Source organism: Thermobia domestica, chromosome 2 (assembly GCF_964235325.1).
Source record: "Thermobia domestica chromosome 2, izTheDome1.hap1.1, whole genome shotgun sequence".
Lineage (NCBI taxonomy): Eukaryota > Metazoa > Arthropoda > Insecta > Zygentoma > Lepismatidae > Thermobia > Thermobia domestica.
Genome location: NC_137455.1, coordinates 281646668 through 281665497, shown reverse-complemented (window position 1 = coordinate 281665497; position 18830 = coordinate 281646668). Strand labels below are relative to the sequence as shown.

General features: G+C 34.5%; 1 protein-coding gene across 2 annotated transcripts in view; it reads right to left on the bottom strand.

Annotated features, from left to right (window-relative positions):
* The window catches only part of Mapmodulin (acidic leucine-rich nuclear phosphoprotein 32 mapmodulin), a 44197-nt gene that overhangs the window by 3935 nt on the left and 21432 nt on the right, over positions 1-18830 (bottom strand). For both annotated transcript variants that reach the window (XM_081748778.1, XM_081748777.1), the window contains exons 2-7: positions 18680-18823; positions 16290-16409; positions 14785-14897; positions 13396-13496; positions 11633-11745; positions 5332-5458 (exon numbers count right to left, since the gene is read on the bottom strand). In XM_081748778.1, the coding sequence (XP_081604904.1) occupies positions 5332-5458; positions 11633-11745; positions 13396-13496; positions 14785-14897; positions 16290-16409; positions 18680-18823 (718 nt within the window). The remainder of the gene's footprint in view (positions 1-5331; positions 5459-11632; positions 11746-13395; positions 13497-14784; positions 14898-16289; positions 16410-18679; positions 18824-18830) is intronic.

Genomic DNA, 18830 nt, shown 5'->3' with positions numbered 1-18830 from the left:
CCCAAAATTCAAAAATAGCGTAACTGTCTTAGTATTAATTATTAGTTGTTCAGTCTGTTCTAAAAATATATTTCACTTTTGGTGTCATTCAATGAGCGCACAGCACGATCTTAACCCTCCGATGCGAAGGCCAGATTTCAGTGGGCAAATGTTGACAAGGGACTCATCATCTCACTGAAATTCAGTCTATCATAATACAAAAATAGGCAATAAGACATCACAATGTATGTATTGCAAATACTGCAACTGTTATAAATGTGGTAGGAATAATGTATTTAGTTCTAATTCGGATGTTCATGGGGAAAGGAAAACAGGAAAGTACCTTAGGTTAGTTGGCATACGTACGTCACTTTAAACTGCATTCCGTTCCTTCCGAGATCAAATTAAGGACCTTGTAAAGCCAAAGCAAATCCTACTACTCACCTTCTCCCCTCCCAGGAACCTAAGGGAAGTCACAAATAATTCGTTACGTGATATGGAATCGATCATGAAATAAATGGAACACTGTGACATAGTGGTACAGCACTCACCTCTGACGCTATGAATCCCTGATTAAATTTCAACCTATCCCATACAAGCATGTAGTAGAAATAATGCAATCAAGATTAAGTTATCAGGATCATTAGACAAAGCTGTCTATGTGCTTCATACATAAAGGAAGAGGATAAGGCTCAGGCAATACAGTTCCCTTCGAGTAAGTCACGAACTGTCTGTAGGAGTTAGTTCTGGTCCTGTACAATGTACTATTTTAACGTAAGCTCCATGAGAGAACTAGAGAAATTTCATCGCAGCAAGTACACGAAATTTAGCAGAGGACCCAAATGTTTTCCACAGAAGTTAAATAACATTTGCCTACCAAATAGTTGGCAATGTGCTACTATGGTTAACGTAAAAGTATACGTAGACACGCATGCGGGGCTAATCAATATAGCCTAGAGCGCTGAGAAGGTAGGACTGCATACTTACTAGACCAGCACGTACAGAAGGTGAGGTAGTCACTTCAGCTTCGGCTGCCTGTACCCTTAGATTTTCGCCAGATATCCAATTTGTAAAGACCAGGTGAACCCCTGATCCGCATTGAAACAAAGGTGGAATAAAAAAGACCGACCCCAAAGGAATCAAACCCATGCCAATTGGTGCCAAGTGTATCCCTTCAGTTAATATAGTTATGTTACTTTGTATTAAAAACAAACAAGTGAAACGGTTTCAATTTTACAAACTTCTTACGCGAAAAGTATAGGTTACATTATGTACAAAACATGTAAATCTATCATTGAATTTTAGGCGATTCAAAACTTTGCAGTGCAAATTTGGAACAGACGTTATAACCTAATTCACAACAATAAAACAGTTGTGTCCTAGAACGATTTTAAAAATTAGATAGTATACAGAGAGTTCTAGATTACATAATGCAGTATGCAGTTCAAGTTATAAATTCCACTTCTGTCTGGATTTAGAGCTGATCGAATGCTGTGAACAGAAAGAATGCTGAAAATTAAGACCTTTTCATTCCAATCACACTATACCGTGTAACGTTTTTATTTCTTATATTCATTTTCTGTTTCTGATGCAGTATCTTGCAGAAGACCAGAAAAGAATTTTCCATGTAGCAAACTGCTTTTATTTACATGAGGTCGATTTTCTTAACTTGAAGAAATGCTTTTACTTTCCACAATATAAATGGCTTTTCAATTCTGTACAGAACAATCTTCAATACTTATCTAGAACACTTATCAAAATGTAATTTATAAAGTGAGAATGGTGTGAATACATAACAGGTCATGAAAAAACATACACAAGGTGTCAAAAATGTTTTTTTTTCCTAACGTTCCTCTTGTGTTGCATCAGAATTTTAGATCAGTCTCCCACATGTAGTTGCTAATCATCCACTCAGTATACTTCCTTGGTATTCCTTTCAAACAACTGTCATCATGAAATCTGTTTCTCTAAATATTCACTCATGTGCAAGTTGAAAATTGCTCTTACCAAGTTTGACTGTCTCGATTATATCTTTGGTTTGGATTTTGCCCCAGGATTCAATAATTTAACTCGTTTTGTGTATGAAGATGAAAGTGTCAGGGTTTGAAAAAACTTAAAAAAGCTGGACCCATATGGGTTTTCTCGAAATATTACGATGTCTTTGGGGTAGAAGTGTTACAACGTGATTTATATTTCAAGATTATCATTATCACAACTTGCAATAATTTTCTATTCACTGCTGTTTTCAAAAAAGTGGCCGTCATTTTGAAATTTTACATTGGATCGCCAATAAAATCTATACAGCGAATTTAGAATCTCTTGTTTCTACCCTCAAAATTTCAACTTTAAAAAAAAAAAAAAAAAAAAAAAAAAAAAATGTGCTTTGTAGCGTGGATACACGCCATTTTTTTTTAAATTATGGCCGCCATTTTGAAATTTTACCTTGGTATGCCGCCAAAATCTATCCAGGAGATTTAGTCTCTCGTGCTTGTACCCTGAAAATTTAAACTTAAAAGACCGAAAGTGGTACCCTGTAGTATGTGTAGTACAGGCAGACGAACGAACCAGGGCTGGATTAACCCACCCGGAGGCCTGGGGCTAGAAAAAAAAAAAAAAAAGTGGCCCCTGCTGACTTCATCTAATATATTTCTGTGAAAGTACAGTAGGAAAGTAAAGGGAACAGGTTTCATATTTGTCATTTTATTTTATGATGATTGTATTTTAATGATTCTTTTTAGATAGTTGAGATTTTGATCAGATAGTGGAACCGGGGCCCGTAAGCCCTGGAACGAACAAATGTAGATCGAATCATCCTAGGAGCCTCAGTGACGTTCAAATATGAACACCAAATATATTAATTTAAAACAAAGATATAATTCATGTTTAATAAAATAAGTTTCAAAATGTCTTATGCAACAAATATTTTCCAGCGTAAAATGGTTTTATTGTTGGAAGTTCACTTTCGATACTTTGTACGTTCAATTATGGGAATTTCCCGAGCACTTGTTGCAAAACTTTTCGAGAAAATTAATTTGAAACAAAGATATAATTCATATTTTGTAAAGTCTTTTCAAATATCTTAAATATCTTCCAGCGTAAAAGAAATAGTTTTATTGTTGAAGTATTCACTTCCGATGCTGTGTGCGTTCAATTGCGGGAAATTCCTGAGCACTTCTTTCATGACAGGTTTTCTTTCAAAAATGCAGCTTTCCTTACTGTATATCGAAAGTTCTATTAGTACGGAAGTTTGAATTCAGCACTTGAACTAGTAAGCGTTACATATTTTCGGAACTCCGAGCATTAAGGTTCTTAAATTTGACAAGAATTTTTACGCTATTGCTGGTGCTGATTCTACAGAATGCTTATTTGACGAGTAGCAACAAATAACTGACCTTAACTGCTGTTGTTGGAAAGTCAAATTTTACCGAAGAATACTTTGTTACCATCAGAGGTAATAAAAATAATACTAACAGTTTTACTACTGCACTACATATTTACTGCTAGTACCGGCACCTATGGCCTTAAACTCATTAAACGTATAAAGAATACCGTCCCTCTGTGTCGTCGAGTTGGTGAGCACACTATTCACATTAAGTAATTTCTAAAATATAAAATTGCATATTTTACTTCAAATAGGCTATAACAGGGTGTCTACTAAAATTCCAAAATGAAATTTCGTGACCTTTTCTTTACGAAATCATAAAATTTCCTAACATTTTCAAGAGCAAAATTACTAGTTCTATAGCATTTAAATTGCAACACAGTGAAAATGTACACTTGTATTTCACTACTATGAACCTCTACTATGAATCTACAATTTTAAGTTTCATACTGTTACTTTTATGTACATTTTTAATGTTGAAAAAAGTATTTGTTATAATTATGACCATTGTTGCTTCTTTATTGTTCTTTGTTGACTTGTTGCAGACTATTTCGTAACTTGAAATTTTAAAATAGCATTCAATCCTTTCGACAAAGCAAACGTGCATACAAATTACATACGTTTGTGTTTTAAAAGATCAAGTGATTTGTTTATTCGTTCGTTATTTAGTGATCTTCCTTCTTAGTGAAAGGTTGGATACAGCTGTCGAAAAAGAAAGTGTATTTTCTAAAAATGTGAGTCCTATAATTCATTGCAACTGTCTTCTGTTTTCAAACTAGAACGAAAAATAAGCATAATGATTTACCATTGGGGGAAACCAGTAATCAAGCTTTCTTCTTTGTGAAAAGGAGATCAGTGATCATAGAAAAAATTATCCGGTATTTTATATTTAAAATAATAATAATAATAATAATATCTATATGGGTGTGCCGGGAGAATTCAAGTTAACCTGACTGTGCCACAAGTAGAAAAAGGTTGGGAAACTCTGGTCTAGATCATTGCCTGGGCAACACTAACGTCAACCATGTCCTTTTTTGATAGCACAGAAGATAACCTTGTCTGAGCATCTTTCATCAGTCTAGTAGCTACTTCCATTTCCTTCTGTACTGTTTCGTCCATTTTTATTTGATTTCTTCAGAGACTGTTCACTCTTTGAAACATCCTTTGACAGCTTCTTGCTTCGCATTTCTTAACGCACTTTCTTCTCTGGAAATCTTTGCCACTGTGGCCTCTTTGGATCTGCACTCTAAGTAATCTTTATACGTTCTCCAGGCGTTCTGCATAGTATCTATTAATTATTTTGTAATAGGTAGGTGTAATCTTTAGACAATAAGCAGAAAGGACGAAACACAGAAGAGCCTCCATTCAACCACCCTACTATGGAGACAAAAGGCACCCCAGCCACCCATACGTGATTTCCGTATGTTATTTTTACAAGTGGAAGTAGCAATGCCACAAAAATATAAGTTTTGTTATAATATAGGAGTTTATAGAAAGAAACGCAAATATATAGGAAATATAGGAGCATTGGAAAGCCTGTTATAGGAACTCTCTGCAGAATGAATTCATAATACAGTACACCGAATCCTATCATGTACATATATTTCCGGAAGTGAAACGGGGAAACTTTCACGTTTGTTAGATACCATTTTTCCCTGACCAGATGCAACTTACAATATGAAGTACATGCAATAAATAAAAGAACAGATCCTCGTTTCTAACTAGGATTAAAATCGAAACAATGTTTTGTTCCAGAATACAGTAGACTTGAGTAAACTTTATATTCTTAAGAGTCACAATATTACAAAAAATTTCACTTACGCCGTATTCAACATAACGGCCAATGGACCTAAATTGCGCACTATCGACAAGCCTGCTAAATTTTTACTTTCTACAACGAAGTTAGCTGTGAACTGTAATGTAAATAAATAAAATTTTACAACTGCAAAGTGTTACCCACAAATTCTTACCTTCTTCCTCTCCATCCTCCTCCTCTCCTTCGGCTTCCCCTTCTTCATCTTCCTCATCATCCACGCCCTCTTCATCGTCCTCATCTTCGGCACCTTCTCCTTCGTAATCTTCACCCTCACTCTCCTCCTATTAAGAAGATTCTATGACTACTATCTGATATATTTAAACAATTGTGGAACATTTATATTATCTTTTGCTTATCATTTCATGCATGACAAATCTCAAACTGAAGTGTGAATATTAAGTCGGTAAAGGAAAATAGCTATGTATTTTTTCTGATTTACATGGACAACAAATACAGTAGTTTTGTTTATCATTAACTGAATGAAAAATAACGTCGAGAAAAAATGATAATTATACTTTTTATAAAAATGGTATCAACTGTCATTCTACTGACTAATCTGATTTCTTGAATATTTATTTGGAGATTTTTTATTAAGTGCTCCACCCATAATGCCATCAAGAAACTGGGAATTGGCATTACGCAGTCCATAAAATGAATATTCCAGCTTTGACAAAAATGTCAACTTATTTCACATATTTACGATTTTGTTTCGGGGGGGGGGGGACTGCCTGAAAATGTGAACTGCAAGATATTTCATATACTTTACAATAGTAAGATTTCGGGTGGGGGGCTTAAGCCCCCCCTCAATACGCCACTACACAAATATTCATTTTATAACACATATTGCAGCTAAATGCCACACTGATCCAGTTCAGTATACCAGCTTTTAAAGTTCTACGGGCCAGTGTTAGGAAACAATGTGTGTAACTAAAGCTCGAACAACTACGAAAAAGAAAGAGCTGAAAATGGGATTCTATTGAAGACCCATGCTTTATGCTAGTGAGCCGATTTCTGAAAGCTGATACTTCCCCTGAACCGCTTTATTTCCAGATGCTATAAAATGTTGAAGTGAACGCTGTCAATTCGACGTCGGGTATTGAATAATATATGAAGTTCGTAGTGTTGGTTTGTGTTAAGAACCTAAGAGGCAGCTCCAAGTTTCACGTTAACTTTACCTGCATCTCTGTTGAAAGGCACAAAGCTAAGCTATTTCTTATACTCTTTCATGAAGGAATACCATGTACAATTTTTCATTCATTAATTATCTCAAGAATAGCAGTCCAGTAATACATTATAAAAGCATCGCACTTTACCATCAAATTTTTGGTTTGCATCCCATTTCTAAGATTTGTGTAGTAAGCTGCTATGAGATATCACTTTAAAAGAAAACTGGATTTACATTTATGTATATGTTGAACCACGAAATTATGCTATTTATTATTCGAACAGTACAAAATTGCCACTTTCTAAATTTAACTTCAAACAGTACAAAATTCACATTTTATTTTTTCGATTATCTTTTCCAATATTTAAAATTCATGCATATACTAAGATTTTCAATAACGCAGGACAGGGACTAGAAGTCTCAAGATAACTTATTGATGGCCAATTTTCTCAATAACATGGTCTAATTTTCCCTTGCAAAAATGTGACTCCCCATCCTCCTGAAACTATAGTGACCCACTGAACTCGCCAAGTGTTTTAATATGTTTAAAATAATGTCCTGCTGCGCTAAAATAGGAAGCCGATTACTATTATGAAGATAAAAATATTTAAACGTACGTAAGCTTCACTTATGGCCTATAGGTTCAAAACTGAGGTCAAGATAATTTCCATCCGTATCTCCATCTACCGATAAGGCGTAAAAGCACTTTTCCCATCATTTGAACGGAATTCAAATTCGAAATTTCTAAAATATAAGTTGTCACTAAATACTCTAATTACAGTTTTATACAATCTTCAGATTCAGTAAAGTATCTACGGAGTAGCATCAGTTTCTAGAATCAGTTTCTGCTAATTTCTAGAAACTGATTGTAAATAATTTTAACACAGCTTATACAGACAATTGGTCGATAAACTAAAGGTTAAAATTCTGAATTCTTTTAGTGAACAGTTGAAGGGTAAGGGGAAAAAAGAAGGAATGTCACAATAATTCATTTTCGAGAAAACGGCGTTTTAATATTGAAAACCGCGTAATAAAGAATAGTGTTAGTCAAATCTTTTGCCCTTTATACATGAACATTTCTACATCTACTCATGCATGGCATATACAGTTAAATAGTACCAAGAGTCACCAATAAATAGGACAAAACACCCGATAAAGCACACACATGGACATTCCTTGTTTTTTCCCCTTACCCTTCAGTTAAACACTATGTAACTCAAAACCTAGTTTACTAGCCTCTTTTTAGTAATTTTTAGGTATTATTTCTCAGGTGTTAACTTATTTCACCCTGATATAAGCTGTAATGACAAAACACCATACTAATACAATGAAATGAAGAAAGTTACCACACACACTCTTAGCATCATGAGAGATCACGCATTGAATCATTCAGTGAATAAACCAAATTTCAGGAACACTATTATAATCCATCGAAAACATGACATTTGATAATTAGAAATAAACTAATCACTGAGCAAAGCAAACAAATTTATTACTATAAAACTAATATCTTCTGACAGTTTCGCCGACTAACCACTTGGCTTCATTCACTGACTTACATACGAATTAACAGAAGATTAAATATTACGAGACGGCTAAGGTCTTCCTGTACTGATTCATAGCTGACAAAATACCTTGCAGAACCCAAACATTACACATACTTAATAATGAACTATCAAATGAATTGCAAAAAATAATAATAATGTAACTAATAATAACCACAATAAAAATTCTCTCTTAATACTTCCTAATAACTTATTCCACTGTTCATCAATTTTAATTATTGAGTTCCAGTTCATCACATTATCATCTTTGCTTTCAATAAATTATTGCCTCTTTCACTTCCTGATCATCTTTCTGTCTTCTTGGTCTAGCACTTTCATCTCATTACAATTAAGCTTGTGTCCCGTGTCCCTTAAGTTTTTTTTTTTTTAATTTCTTTTTAATCTTATGTCGTTTGTATACTGTTTAATTTGCTCCTTTAATTTCCTGTTTCCCCAACATACTAGCACACATTACTCACTGCACTGGATTCTATATATCTCTTTTTTCTTCATTATTCACACCTCTTTTTTAATCTTCTCTTAGTACTTACTCTCGCTTCCTTTCCTCTACGTCGAGATCTCCCATTTTTTATCACTTATCTTTTTCTTCATATTTTATTCCTCCATTACCTTATCTCCTGCTCCTTTCTTCCAATTTATCTCCTTCCAGTCTTCATACTTTCATTTCGTCTTTCTCTTTTCTCGGTCCCTTTCCTCCTGTACTCTAGTTTTCTCTTGTACCAATTTTCCCTCTAACTGGTTATGGAAAACTTCCATATTTACCTCCGCTCTTCCTCACTGTCTCGTTTAATCCTCTTTTCCATGTTGCAGATTAAGTTCTTTTCCAGTCTCGCAGTCCACGTCACTCCTAGCATAAGTTTCCCGAAGCGCACCGCTCCTTTTGCCCTTACCTCCTTCTCCCAATTATTCATAGCAACCTCTGTTAACTCCAGATTCAACCGTGGGCCTATGTTCAGTCCTTCCTTAATTCTAATTTATTACCAATGATACAGTAACTATTCAGACACGAATCTCTCTTCAGCCCCTCCCCACTCCAGTCATTTATCCTATTATATAATTCAAATGCTTTAAGACCCTACTATATCCTTTCTTATTAAACTTAGGAACATGGCTTTCACATCCACAGTAAACAGTTTTAGCTTTAATATGTCCTATTTCCTCTAATCATCATAGCTTCACTGAGTTCCTCACTACTACCCTTACTGCGCCACTATCACCAACACTAATTTTTACTTATAACGGTTTAAAAATATTATCTCTACAATCCAGCTCTGGTCTTAGTTTTTTCCTTGTGAATTTTCGACAAGCCCTTCATGGATATTCTACCTTCATTTAGATTTTTTTAATAACCTATTCCATCAATGATACCATCACTTTCTTTAATTTTTACACTTCATCTCGTCACCTATCACTTCATAAATATCAGAGCTTACTCAATTTTTTCCAGTACCATTTATTCTCAACCTTGAACTGCAGAGAAAAACTACGACCAATGCTGGATTGTAGTAGTAATATTTGAACCGTTGGAGGAAAAACTTAACTAGCAAAGGTGAAAAGGGCACAAGAGGGTAGTAGTGCAAGGAATTCGGTAGAGTTAAGAAGATTGGAGGATGCAGGACAATTAAAATTAAAACTATAATGTTTAGTGTGAATGTGAAAGCCATAAAGAACATAGGAAATAACAGGATAAATGGCTAGCATGGGGAAGATTTGAAAAAGGTATTCAGAGCCACGTGGATAAACAGTTACAGCATTGATCAGTTAGAACTAAGGGAAGACTGAGCATAGGCTCATGGCTGAGCCCGTGGTTAGCACAAGTTGCTATGAATGAGAAGTAAGGTTAAAAGTAAGAGAAACTTTATTCGAAGGGGACAAAACTTAAAAAATTAGAGGCAGAAAAAGATATTGAATTAGAACTGGACGTGCAAAAGGGAGAAATAAGGAAGGAAGAGAATCACGGAATATTAGAAAAGCTGCGCGTCAGGAAAACTGTCATGCTAAGAGTGACGTGGATTGACATGGACTGCTCGATGAAAAGGAACTATTGTAACATGGAACAGAGGATTAGGCAGGAAAACAGTGAAAAGAGCGAAAGTAAAAACCTAAAATTTTCATAAGCAGTTAGGGAAAATTGGCACGATAAGAAAACCAGAGCACAGGAGAAAAGGGACCAAGAAAAGAAAAACTAAACTAAAGTGGGAAGACTGGAAGGAGAAAACGAAACAATGTGGATAGAAATTAAAGAAAGACAAAAATAAAAAGAATGATAAAATGGGAGGTACATCTCGACATAGATGAACGGAAGGGAGATGTTATTGGGTGCACTACGTGAAAGATGAAAAAGGTATAATCTATAGAATTTAGTGCAGTGAGTACTATGTGCTATGTTGGAGAAATAGGAAAAACTAAAGAAGCGAATTAAACAGTATACGAACAACATTAAAAAGATCTAGAAATGCAGTCTACAAGCACTTGGGACATACGATTAATAGGAATGAGATGAAAATGCTAGGCCAAAGTGGCAAGATTTATTGCAAACGAAGGTGGCAATGTGATGAACTGGAACTCTAATAAAAACTGATGATCAGTGAAATAAGTTATTAGGAAGTATTAAAAGAAATAATTGTGTTATTGTGATTGTTATTAGGGTTATATTATGATTATGTCTTGTAAACTCATTTGATAATCCTTCGTTATTAAGTATGTGTATACAGTCTACGCAGGAAGGAAAGATTTAACAGGTTTCGTATCTGTTCGGGTTCTGCACGATGATTGATTGTCAGCTACAAATCACGTTACAGGAATAGTTTAGCTGTCTCTCAATATTCATATCTGTTCATATCTTTAGCTATCTTCTGTTAATTATCATGTAAGTCCGTGTTTGATGAAGCAAAGTGGTTAATTGGCGAAACTGTCAACATATTAGTTTCATAATAAATTTGTTTACTTTGCTCAGAGATTAGTTTATTTTAATCATTATATATAATTGGCAAATAATATATTTGAGTAACTTGGAAGTGTAAGAACATACCTATTCTACGTGTATGAGTAGTAGCAATCTTTTGGGTTCACGCGGTACAACATTCGACGCACGAAGCTATATGAAATAAGATTTGATGAGCTCCTATGCTACAAAGAACTCTCCAGACCACAGAAGCTCTAAGAGTTCATATGAATTGGTTATCACAGCCTTCCCCGTGTGAAAAAGGTTGAAAATCCTTTAGATTTTTTTCGAAATATTCTTACAACACACTACTTAAGATGTAAAGTATGACGGCAAAATTAACTCCACACTAATTTGATACTTTGCTCAAAAATTATACCGAAGGTATATACTTCACTGCCTGTTAGAGAACTAAGTTTGTTCACGTATCAAATTTTATTATTGCCATACATTTTCGAATCCAAGAGTTTTTTTAAGCAACTTCGTGCCCAAAAATATATTAGCTGACTTGCTTTCGCCACATAGGATCTGCGACTGAGGACGATCTTCTATAGAAGAAAAATGAAGTTACAATGCAAGATTCAGTGGACCCTCCCAGTGAAGACTAAGGGAGGTCTGAATTAGTCTTCCTCTGATTTCGGTTTAGTAGCCTCATTGTTAAGTTCTGAAAATATGTCTACCAGTATATGGTGTAGCTTTTTACAAATCTTTGTTAAAAAATGGTGTCGTCTTGAATTAGGAAGTGTCGTTATTTCTTTCCTAGTTTACTTGTAGTACTTACATCAAGATTGTCCCTGTACACATGGTCCAAACCAACTTCATCGTCACCCTCTTCATCTAGATCATCCTCATCTTCGTCGTCCTCTTCATCTTCTACACCTTCCTCGTCCTCATCTAATAAGAACACACCAAGCATTAATTCAGGCAATATTCCGTATAAAATCAGGTTAGAATTGTGTTAATATTTAGGACGTAAATTAAAATAAACTCCTTACAGAATGAGGGTGAAAAAATGCGTATGAATTTCAATGAGTTCACGCTTGTAGACAGTATGATGCAGTAACTAGTTTCTTCAACTTTTTACAACATATGATGAGTGCTCACTTGAAATAACCTGCTTTTGTTCACAAAATAAAATCTATAGTCCGCAACATACAAACCTGATGAACAACTTTGGCAACCAATCTGTATCATTTGAAATGTTTATCATTTCCCGTATTTGATAAGATTTTTTTTTTCTATAATCTATGTAATCAAAACCTACCCCACTTTGTCCTGTCAGGAAGGCAGGTAGAAAATCGCTAAACCTTTTACGAAATAGATTTTTTGTAATAAACAGTACAGTCTAGAATCCAAAATGTCTAACCTACTATGATAAATAGTGACAATAAGAAAACGTTTCCTGCTTTTAGTCATTATCAGTCTTCTGCTGCGAAGCTTTTTAAAAGAGAAGCGCAGGGCGCTGCGAACAGAACATCCTAGCATCAAGAGTAATTTGCTTCTCAGGTTTTAGTCTGAAGCATACTATAAAGAGTTTGAAAGATAGAACAAAAGAAAGACTCAATTGAGGAGCCATTAAACGAGTAGTGACTAAGTCCCATCCCAGGTAGCTAAAACTCAAAATGGACTGTAGTCGTGTGAGACTCAGCTAGTCAAAATGCAAGTGTATAGGGACACACTAATAAGAAGTAGGTTCAGACCGTTTTGTTTATCTGGTTGTATCTTTTTTTTTTTTTTTCTAACGATCTGATTAAGAAATCTGAGTTTACAGCTACTGCTGGTTCTACAAAACAGCAGACAGAAAATAGTGAGACTCATTTTATGCTACAGAGTAAGAAAACTATATGCTAGAAAATCACTACAGCATATTACACACATGTAACTAACTGTATGGAATTCTTCAGATTGAAAACAAAGTAAAGCTTTATGAATACCAAAGAATGTACCGCAATATATAATTTATGGGCGTTTGCCAGTTCAACTAGGTAAGGCCAAGTTATGCAAGTGGCCAGTTATAAGATCTCAATAATAAATTTCTACAGAAAAATGGAATTAATTCCTTTGTATACAATACTGTAATTGATCAACACGTAAATGCCAATGAATTTACCGTCATCTCTTCAGAAAAGAAAATTGAGATGACAGATGTTTACACCATTTGGACTGGTAAATAAGTTATACTAAATCAATTATCAATTATCTAATGCACTTAATACTTATCATCTACGCATTCAGTTCTTTTTTCTTTCTTTTTTGGAAGAAAATTCACCCCTCACTATAGTTGTTACTGTTAGTATTTCTTCATAGAATTTTTGTTTAACTATCATTTACAACCCAAAACTTAACAGTTTGAGGTGTTCCGAGTAGTAAGGGAAATTCAAAAAAGGCCTGTTTCCTAAAAATGCACTCTACATATATACTTTCTTACCCTTCTCACCATCTACTTTCGCCGTACCACACGAAACTCAACAGGCACAGCTCTCCGTTACACACATTTGTTTGAAAAGATTAACAAACGCACGAATATATGTTCTACATACTAACCTTCTTCCCCTTCGATTTCTTCACTATCATCATCTTCGTTTCCATTAACTTCATCTTCCTCCCCTTCACTATCCTCTGCCTCCTTTTCCTCCTTATCTAACCTACAGGAAAATGTACTAATATTACTTCTATTCTATTTCTCTCTCTTCTGAGCATAATCAAAACTTCGAATTTTATTCTGCCAGTATTTGTACATAGAAACAAGTAGAAGTGTTCAATAATAGTTGCCCCTGAGAAAGGATTTTAACAAAAATATTGTGCTTGCAATAGGTTGCACTCACGCTTTCGAAGTATGTAAGCCAAAGTACAGATAATGTTTCATATTGGTTGTGTTCTCTGTTTTGCAGGTAGCAAGTGCACCCCAATTGTGGAAATGGAGAAAACTGAAGTCCGTGCCGTGATCAAATACTTTCAGGTAAATGCCGAAACACTGACAGAGATGCACGGCCAATGGTTAGTATGTTGTACGGTAATGCCCCCCCTCCTACCAAGAAACTGCTTACGTGAATTCAGTTGTGGCAGGCAAACATGAATGCAACAATGGTTGGTATGTATGATCTGGTAATGAATGAAAGAAGAATAACAGTCACTGATATATCCGTCAGTACAAAGAATTTTGCATGAAAATTTAGGGTTGAAAAACTATCCCACAACTTATCATCAAAGGCGTGAAAAAGTGCGTGCATCAGAGACCAATTTAGCCCTGTTCAAATTCAATTCTGAGAACTTCACTGCCAGTATACGTAACCGTTGATAAGACATTAGTACGTTTTTCATTTCACGATAAACAGCAAAGCCTGTAGTGCGGCACCAGATCTCTCCCTCTCCACAAATTCAAACTCCAACAATTCGCTGGTAAAATTATAGCTACTATAATTTGGATGCTAAAGGAGTTTCAATCATTGATTAACTTGAACACTGACACATTACAGGCATTCCGCAATCAGTTCCCAAATTACGGATAAAAAAAAAAAAAAAAAAATCATCTTGCATCAGGATAATTCCTCCAGCTACAAAAGTCACCACGCAATGGCAGTAACAGACTGCAGGGTTTTCAACTACAGAGGTTGTTTCCGATCTATGGTAACGAAATTACCTTGTGCAGCACCACCAAGCGGAAAGAGTAGGTAGCTGCCAGTCGTGTGGGCACGTTGGACCACTGACTGTGCGTGACAAGTGTAGTAAGATTTATAACAGAAAAGATTTATCCTTTTCCATGTCCGACAATATTCAAGATGCTTAATGCTTTTTAGGTTAGTCTACTAGTAACTTTTTAAACCTGAAAAATTTAATTGAATTCTGATATGAAAATATTAAATCTATTTCCTCTTTGCAGAAAATTCCTAAATGATAATTTTTAATACGGAAATTAAAACGCAAGATACTTACTCATCTAAATACTTAAGACTTGGAATGAGATTAAATACTTTTTCTCTGTAATTATCTATTGTTGTGGCCTCATTGTTGAAAAGATCCAAGTTCTTCAGATTCTTGAATTCTTTCTGTAACAGAAAATAAAAAGTTTGTATCAACTTGTAAAGAAATTCTAAAAATGTTTCTTAAATAACCAGTATCACAAAATATGAATGCTTCAATGCCTGATGGTAGGACACTTAATCTTCCTACTTTAAGCACATTGTGTAATTTAGTTCAAGACAAAATAAGAATAAAAAAAAGGAACATCTTGTAACAATATTCTTGGAAACTTACCAAATGCAATTTACATTATTCTAGAGCGACGATAGCACTAAAGAAAGCTGTGATCGTAAAAAACTTCGTGTCAACTGACATTATAAATGGCAATTTTACGTGCACGAAAATCAACCATAACAGACTAAAAATATTCTACTACTTTATGTAAAAAGATGAATCAAGGAAAGAGGCAATTACGATTATAATTTGTTAACAAGCAGTGATATTTGGTAGACGCAAGAATGGTTTTCTTAAATGGAATGATTCACTCTTATCGTTGACAAATTAACACCAAATAGGAATGACTGAATATCAAATATACATAAAAATGCATAAGGATAATTCTTACATTCAAGAACTCTTTACTTCTCATATTTCCTTTTTGCACATCTAAATCAGATAGCCATATATTTCCTTCTTTCAACCAACGTTTAAGCACTAAAACCATAGGAGGTGGGTAAATTTTACTCTTTCAAATAGGACATGCAACTGATTAGTATCAGAGGCCAGCACCCCTACCGGGAATAGTCCAGGACCATGCGCTTGAACCACCTGGCAATGAAGTATCAATCTTTCAAGCAATTACGAACTTTATACAGTCCTAAAAGAAAATCTCCCTCGAACACATCGCGCACACTTAGTACAAGAGACAGGAAATTACTCCAAATCAATGATTTCAACGAGTGGCTTTCCTGGAGCTACGAAATTCTCACTCTGTTCAATATTTTCTTCAATTTGAGTCACCAATATTTTCGCTACGTTTTATCCCCTGTACACTGAAAATTCCCCTCGGGGGAAACTGATATCGCCACTGTTCCCAATTACTAAACAATGCAAGAACGATTTATTTCAACCGTAATTTAAAAGAAATTCAAAGTTCCTCATTTAAAATAACATTTTAAGACTTTTTTTCAATCTAAAATCAGTATTACCAAATTTTGTCTTTTTTTCTCCTCTTTGTAACATTTGTATACAATACTCTAAAGAACATTCTCTGATGGACATATCAGAACTTTTAATTTCCTTAATTACTCAAACCGATTAATACATATATACCAACAGAAGAATTTACAAATGGAACTTTCATTAATGGATTTTTTCTTTAATTTTATTTATTTTCGCTTCAGAATATCTATATTGTTTTCTCAAAATATACGATTATGTAGTATAATTTTAAAATGTAAACTTTCTGATAGACTTACCAACGGTTCTAATGTTTCAAGATCTTTAATTTTGTTGCCACTGAGGTTGAGATGTGTCAGTTTCGGGCTCCCATGCAAAAGATTTAAACCACCAGATATTCTATTGTCACTCAATTCCAACTGTAACAAAGAAAAAAAATTATATATTCAAAGAATTTAATAGAACAGTATTACCTCATCACATCGTGTACACTAAACAATCAGGGAAGATTATATTACCGATTTTGCATACTCGATTGCACATAAAGACACGACTGAATTTAAATTCAAGCTATCATTGGGAAAGTCATTACGACATTAAAATATTTTAGACAAAATAACCTTGCCAGTAATTACTACAGCATTAAAATAATAAAAAAAAATTCTAGAAACTATGTAGTATAATTACAAAAAAATTTCAGTCTCGTTACATAATTACATGAGTTTTTGAACGGGGGAGTTTGCGTGTCACACTGCATACCGAGCAACGTACGAAATCCAACACTTTCGTATGTATGTTCACCAAAATATAAATAATTTGCTGATAATCGCTTAGTGTATGAACCTTAAGAAGGGCTGCCCAACTGCGAGGAATATTTCTTTCCTATTTTATACATTATTTTCAAACTACTTATACTGTGACAAGACTTCTTTCCTGCTACAGATTGACAGGTGATTAGTACTAAAGATATACCACATTGACTTGACACCTAGTCTTCCGTTCCAGGCGCTGCTATCGGCTGAAGGAATTCCACTCCCTTTTGCTAAGAATCAATCTCTCTCAGCAACAGCTGAACCCTTATTGGCTCAACGCGTAGGTGTCGAGGGTGTGAGCTTTAGTTCGCATTTTTGCCACGGCTCAAGACATTTTGGCAGCACTAGGAAATGCAAACTGAATGCAGTCATGTTTCAACAAGAACGTTGCTAATTTTCTTGCAGAACCATTCATTATCGAATGTGTTTATAGCAGCCTTCAATCTTGTGAACCTACTAAATATTTCAACAGCCATTACACTAGGTCGATACTAAATTACACAGAAACAGATTAAATAGTTAAATAAAGTTAACATTCCTTAGCATAATTCCGAATACATAAAGGTTGTTATTTATTTGTTAATAATCTACTTAACCGTGTTATACAAGAAATGAAACTTTTAAAGGTTAGTTTTAGTTCTATTAGTTCATCTTACACTATGCTTGTCCACATATGGGCTTTTCGTGAGATATACGATTAAGAAAGAAGAAAAAAAAAGTTTAAAAAATTTTGCTTCAAAGCTTTATGTATTTTAATATTGAGAATCTAACAATCAGTTATTTCGTTAATAGAATGAATGGAATATATATATTGCAAGATAAAAATTAACTTATTCCTAGAAGCTAGGATAGTTTCCAATATTTAGGATACATCAGCAGAATATAATTATAAAAATAACCTTTTTGTATTCCTAGAAGCTGAAAGTTCCCAGTATTTCTGATACATATGCAAGAATCCGTATCTGTTTGATGGAGGCAAAAGACCTCAAGAGGAGGAGTGCCAGTATATGTTAATACTTAGATATACTTGTAAGAGAAATGAAATTTGTAATTCGATAATATTTGTGTTAAATACACTTCACATAATTTTATGAGGAAATGAATAGTATTGTGAACCTCCACATAGTAGTTGTTTAAAAATGCGTTACGTTGTACGAATAAGTTATTAATTTTAAAAATATTATCGAATTACAAATTTCATTTTTCTCTTATAACATTCTCTAAGTATTAACATCGACTGGTACTCTTTTTGATGCGGTCTTCTGCCTCCATCAAACAGATACGGATTCTTGCCTATGTATTCGAAATACTGGAAACTTTCCGAGTCTAGGAATACAAAAAGGTTATTTTTATAATTATGTTCGGCTTAAGGATCTCAACAACACAATTGAGAGATTACAGAGATCCACAAGAACCCTCTGGTCCCATCTACGGCTTAAGTTTAGAGTTGCCCCTCCAGTCCAGATTGCCCTTGGACTTTGCAAGATACAAAAAACAGTGCTTAAAGTATTAAAATTTGTTACATTTCACTTAACTTCAGTACTCCGTGGGCTTCACAAAAATTTAAAAGGTTTTCTTCATTATTTTTGAACATCTGTTACACCTGTTCGCCATATTCGCCATATTTTACAACTACCATGCTGCTGAAACCTTCCATGAATGCTTCCGCATCCGGCAAATAGTACTAACTTCCATATATCTTTTCTCGTATTAAAGATAACTCTCCTGCCGAATTTACATTCCTAAACATCAAATAAAAACTTCAAATTATCATTTCTTACCTCATTTCTCCTGTAAATTTTCCTGATTTTTATAAAAAGCGGAGGGGTAACACTAAACTTAACCCCCATCTACAAACTATATACAGTAAAACTTACCTTTCTAAGGTTAGGTAACTTCGGGAATCCCTTCAAACTTGTAAGACCAACATTGATCAAACTCAGCGTCTGCAAATTGGCAAACTCTTCTGTTAAGCCTACTATACTTGTACTCCTGCAATTATCGAGATTCAACTCCTTGATCTGAAAG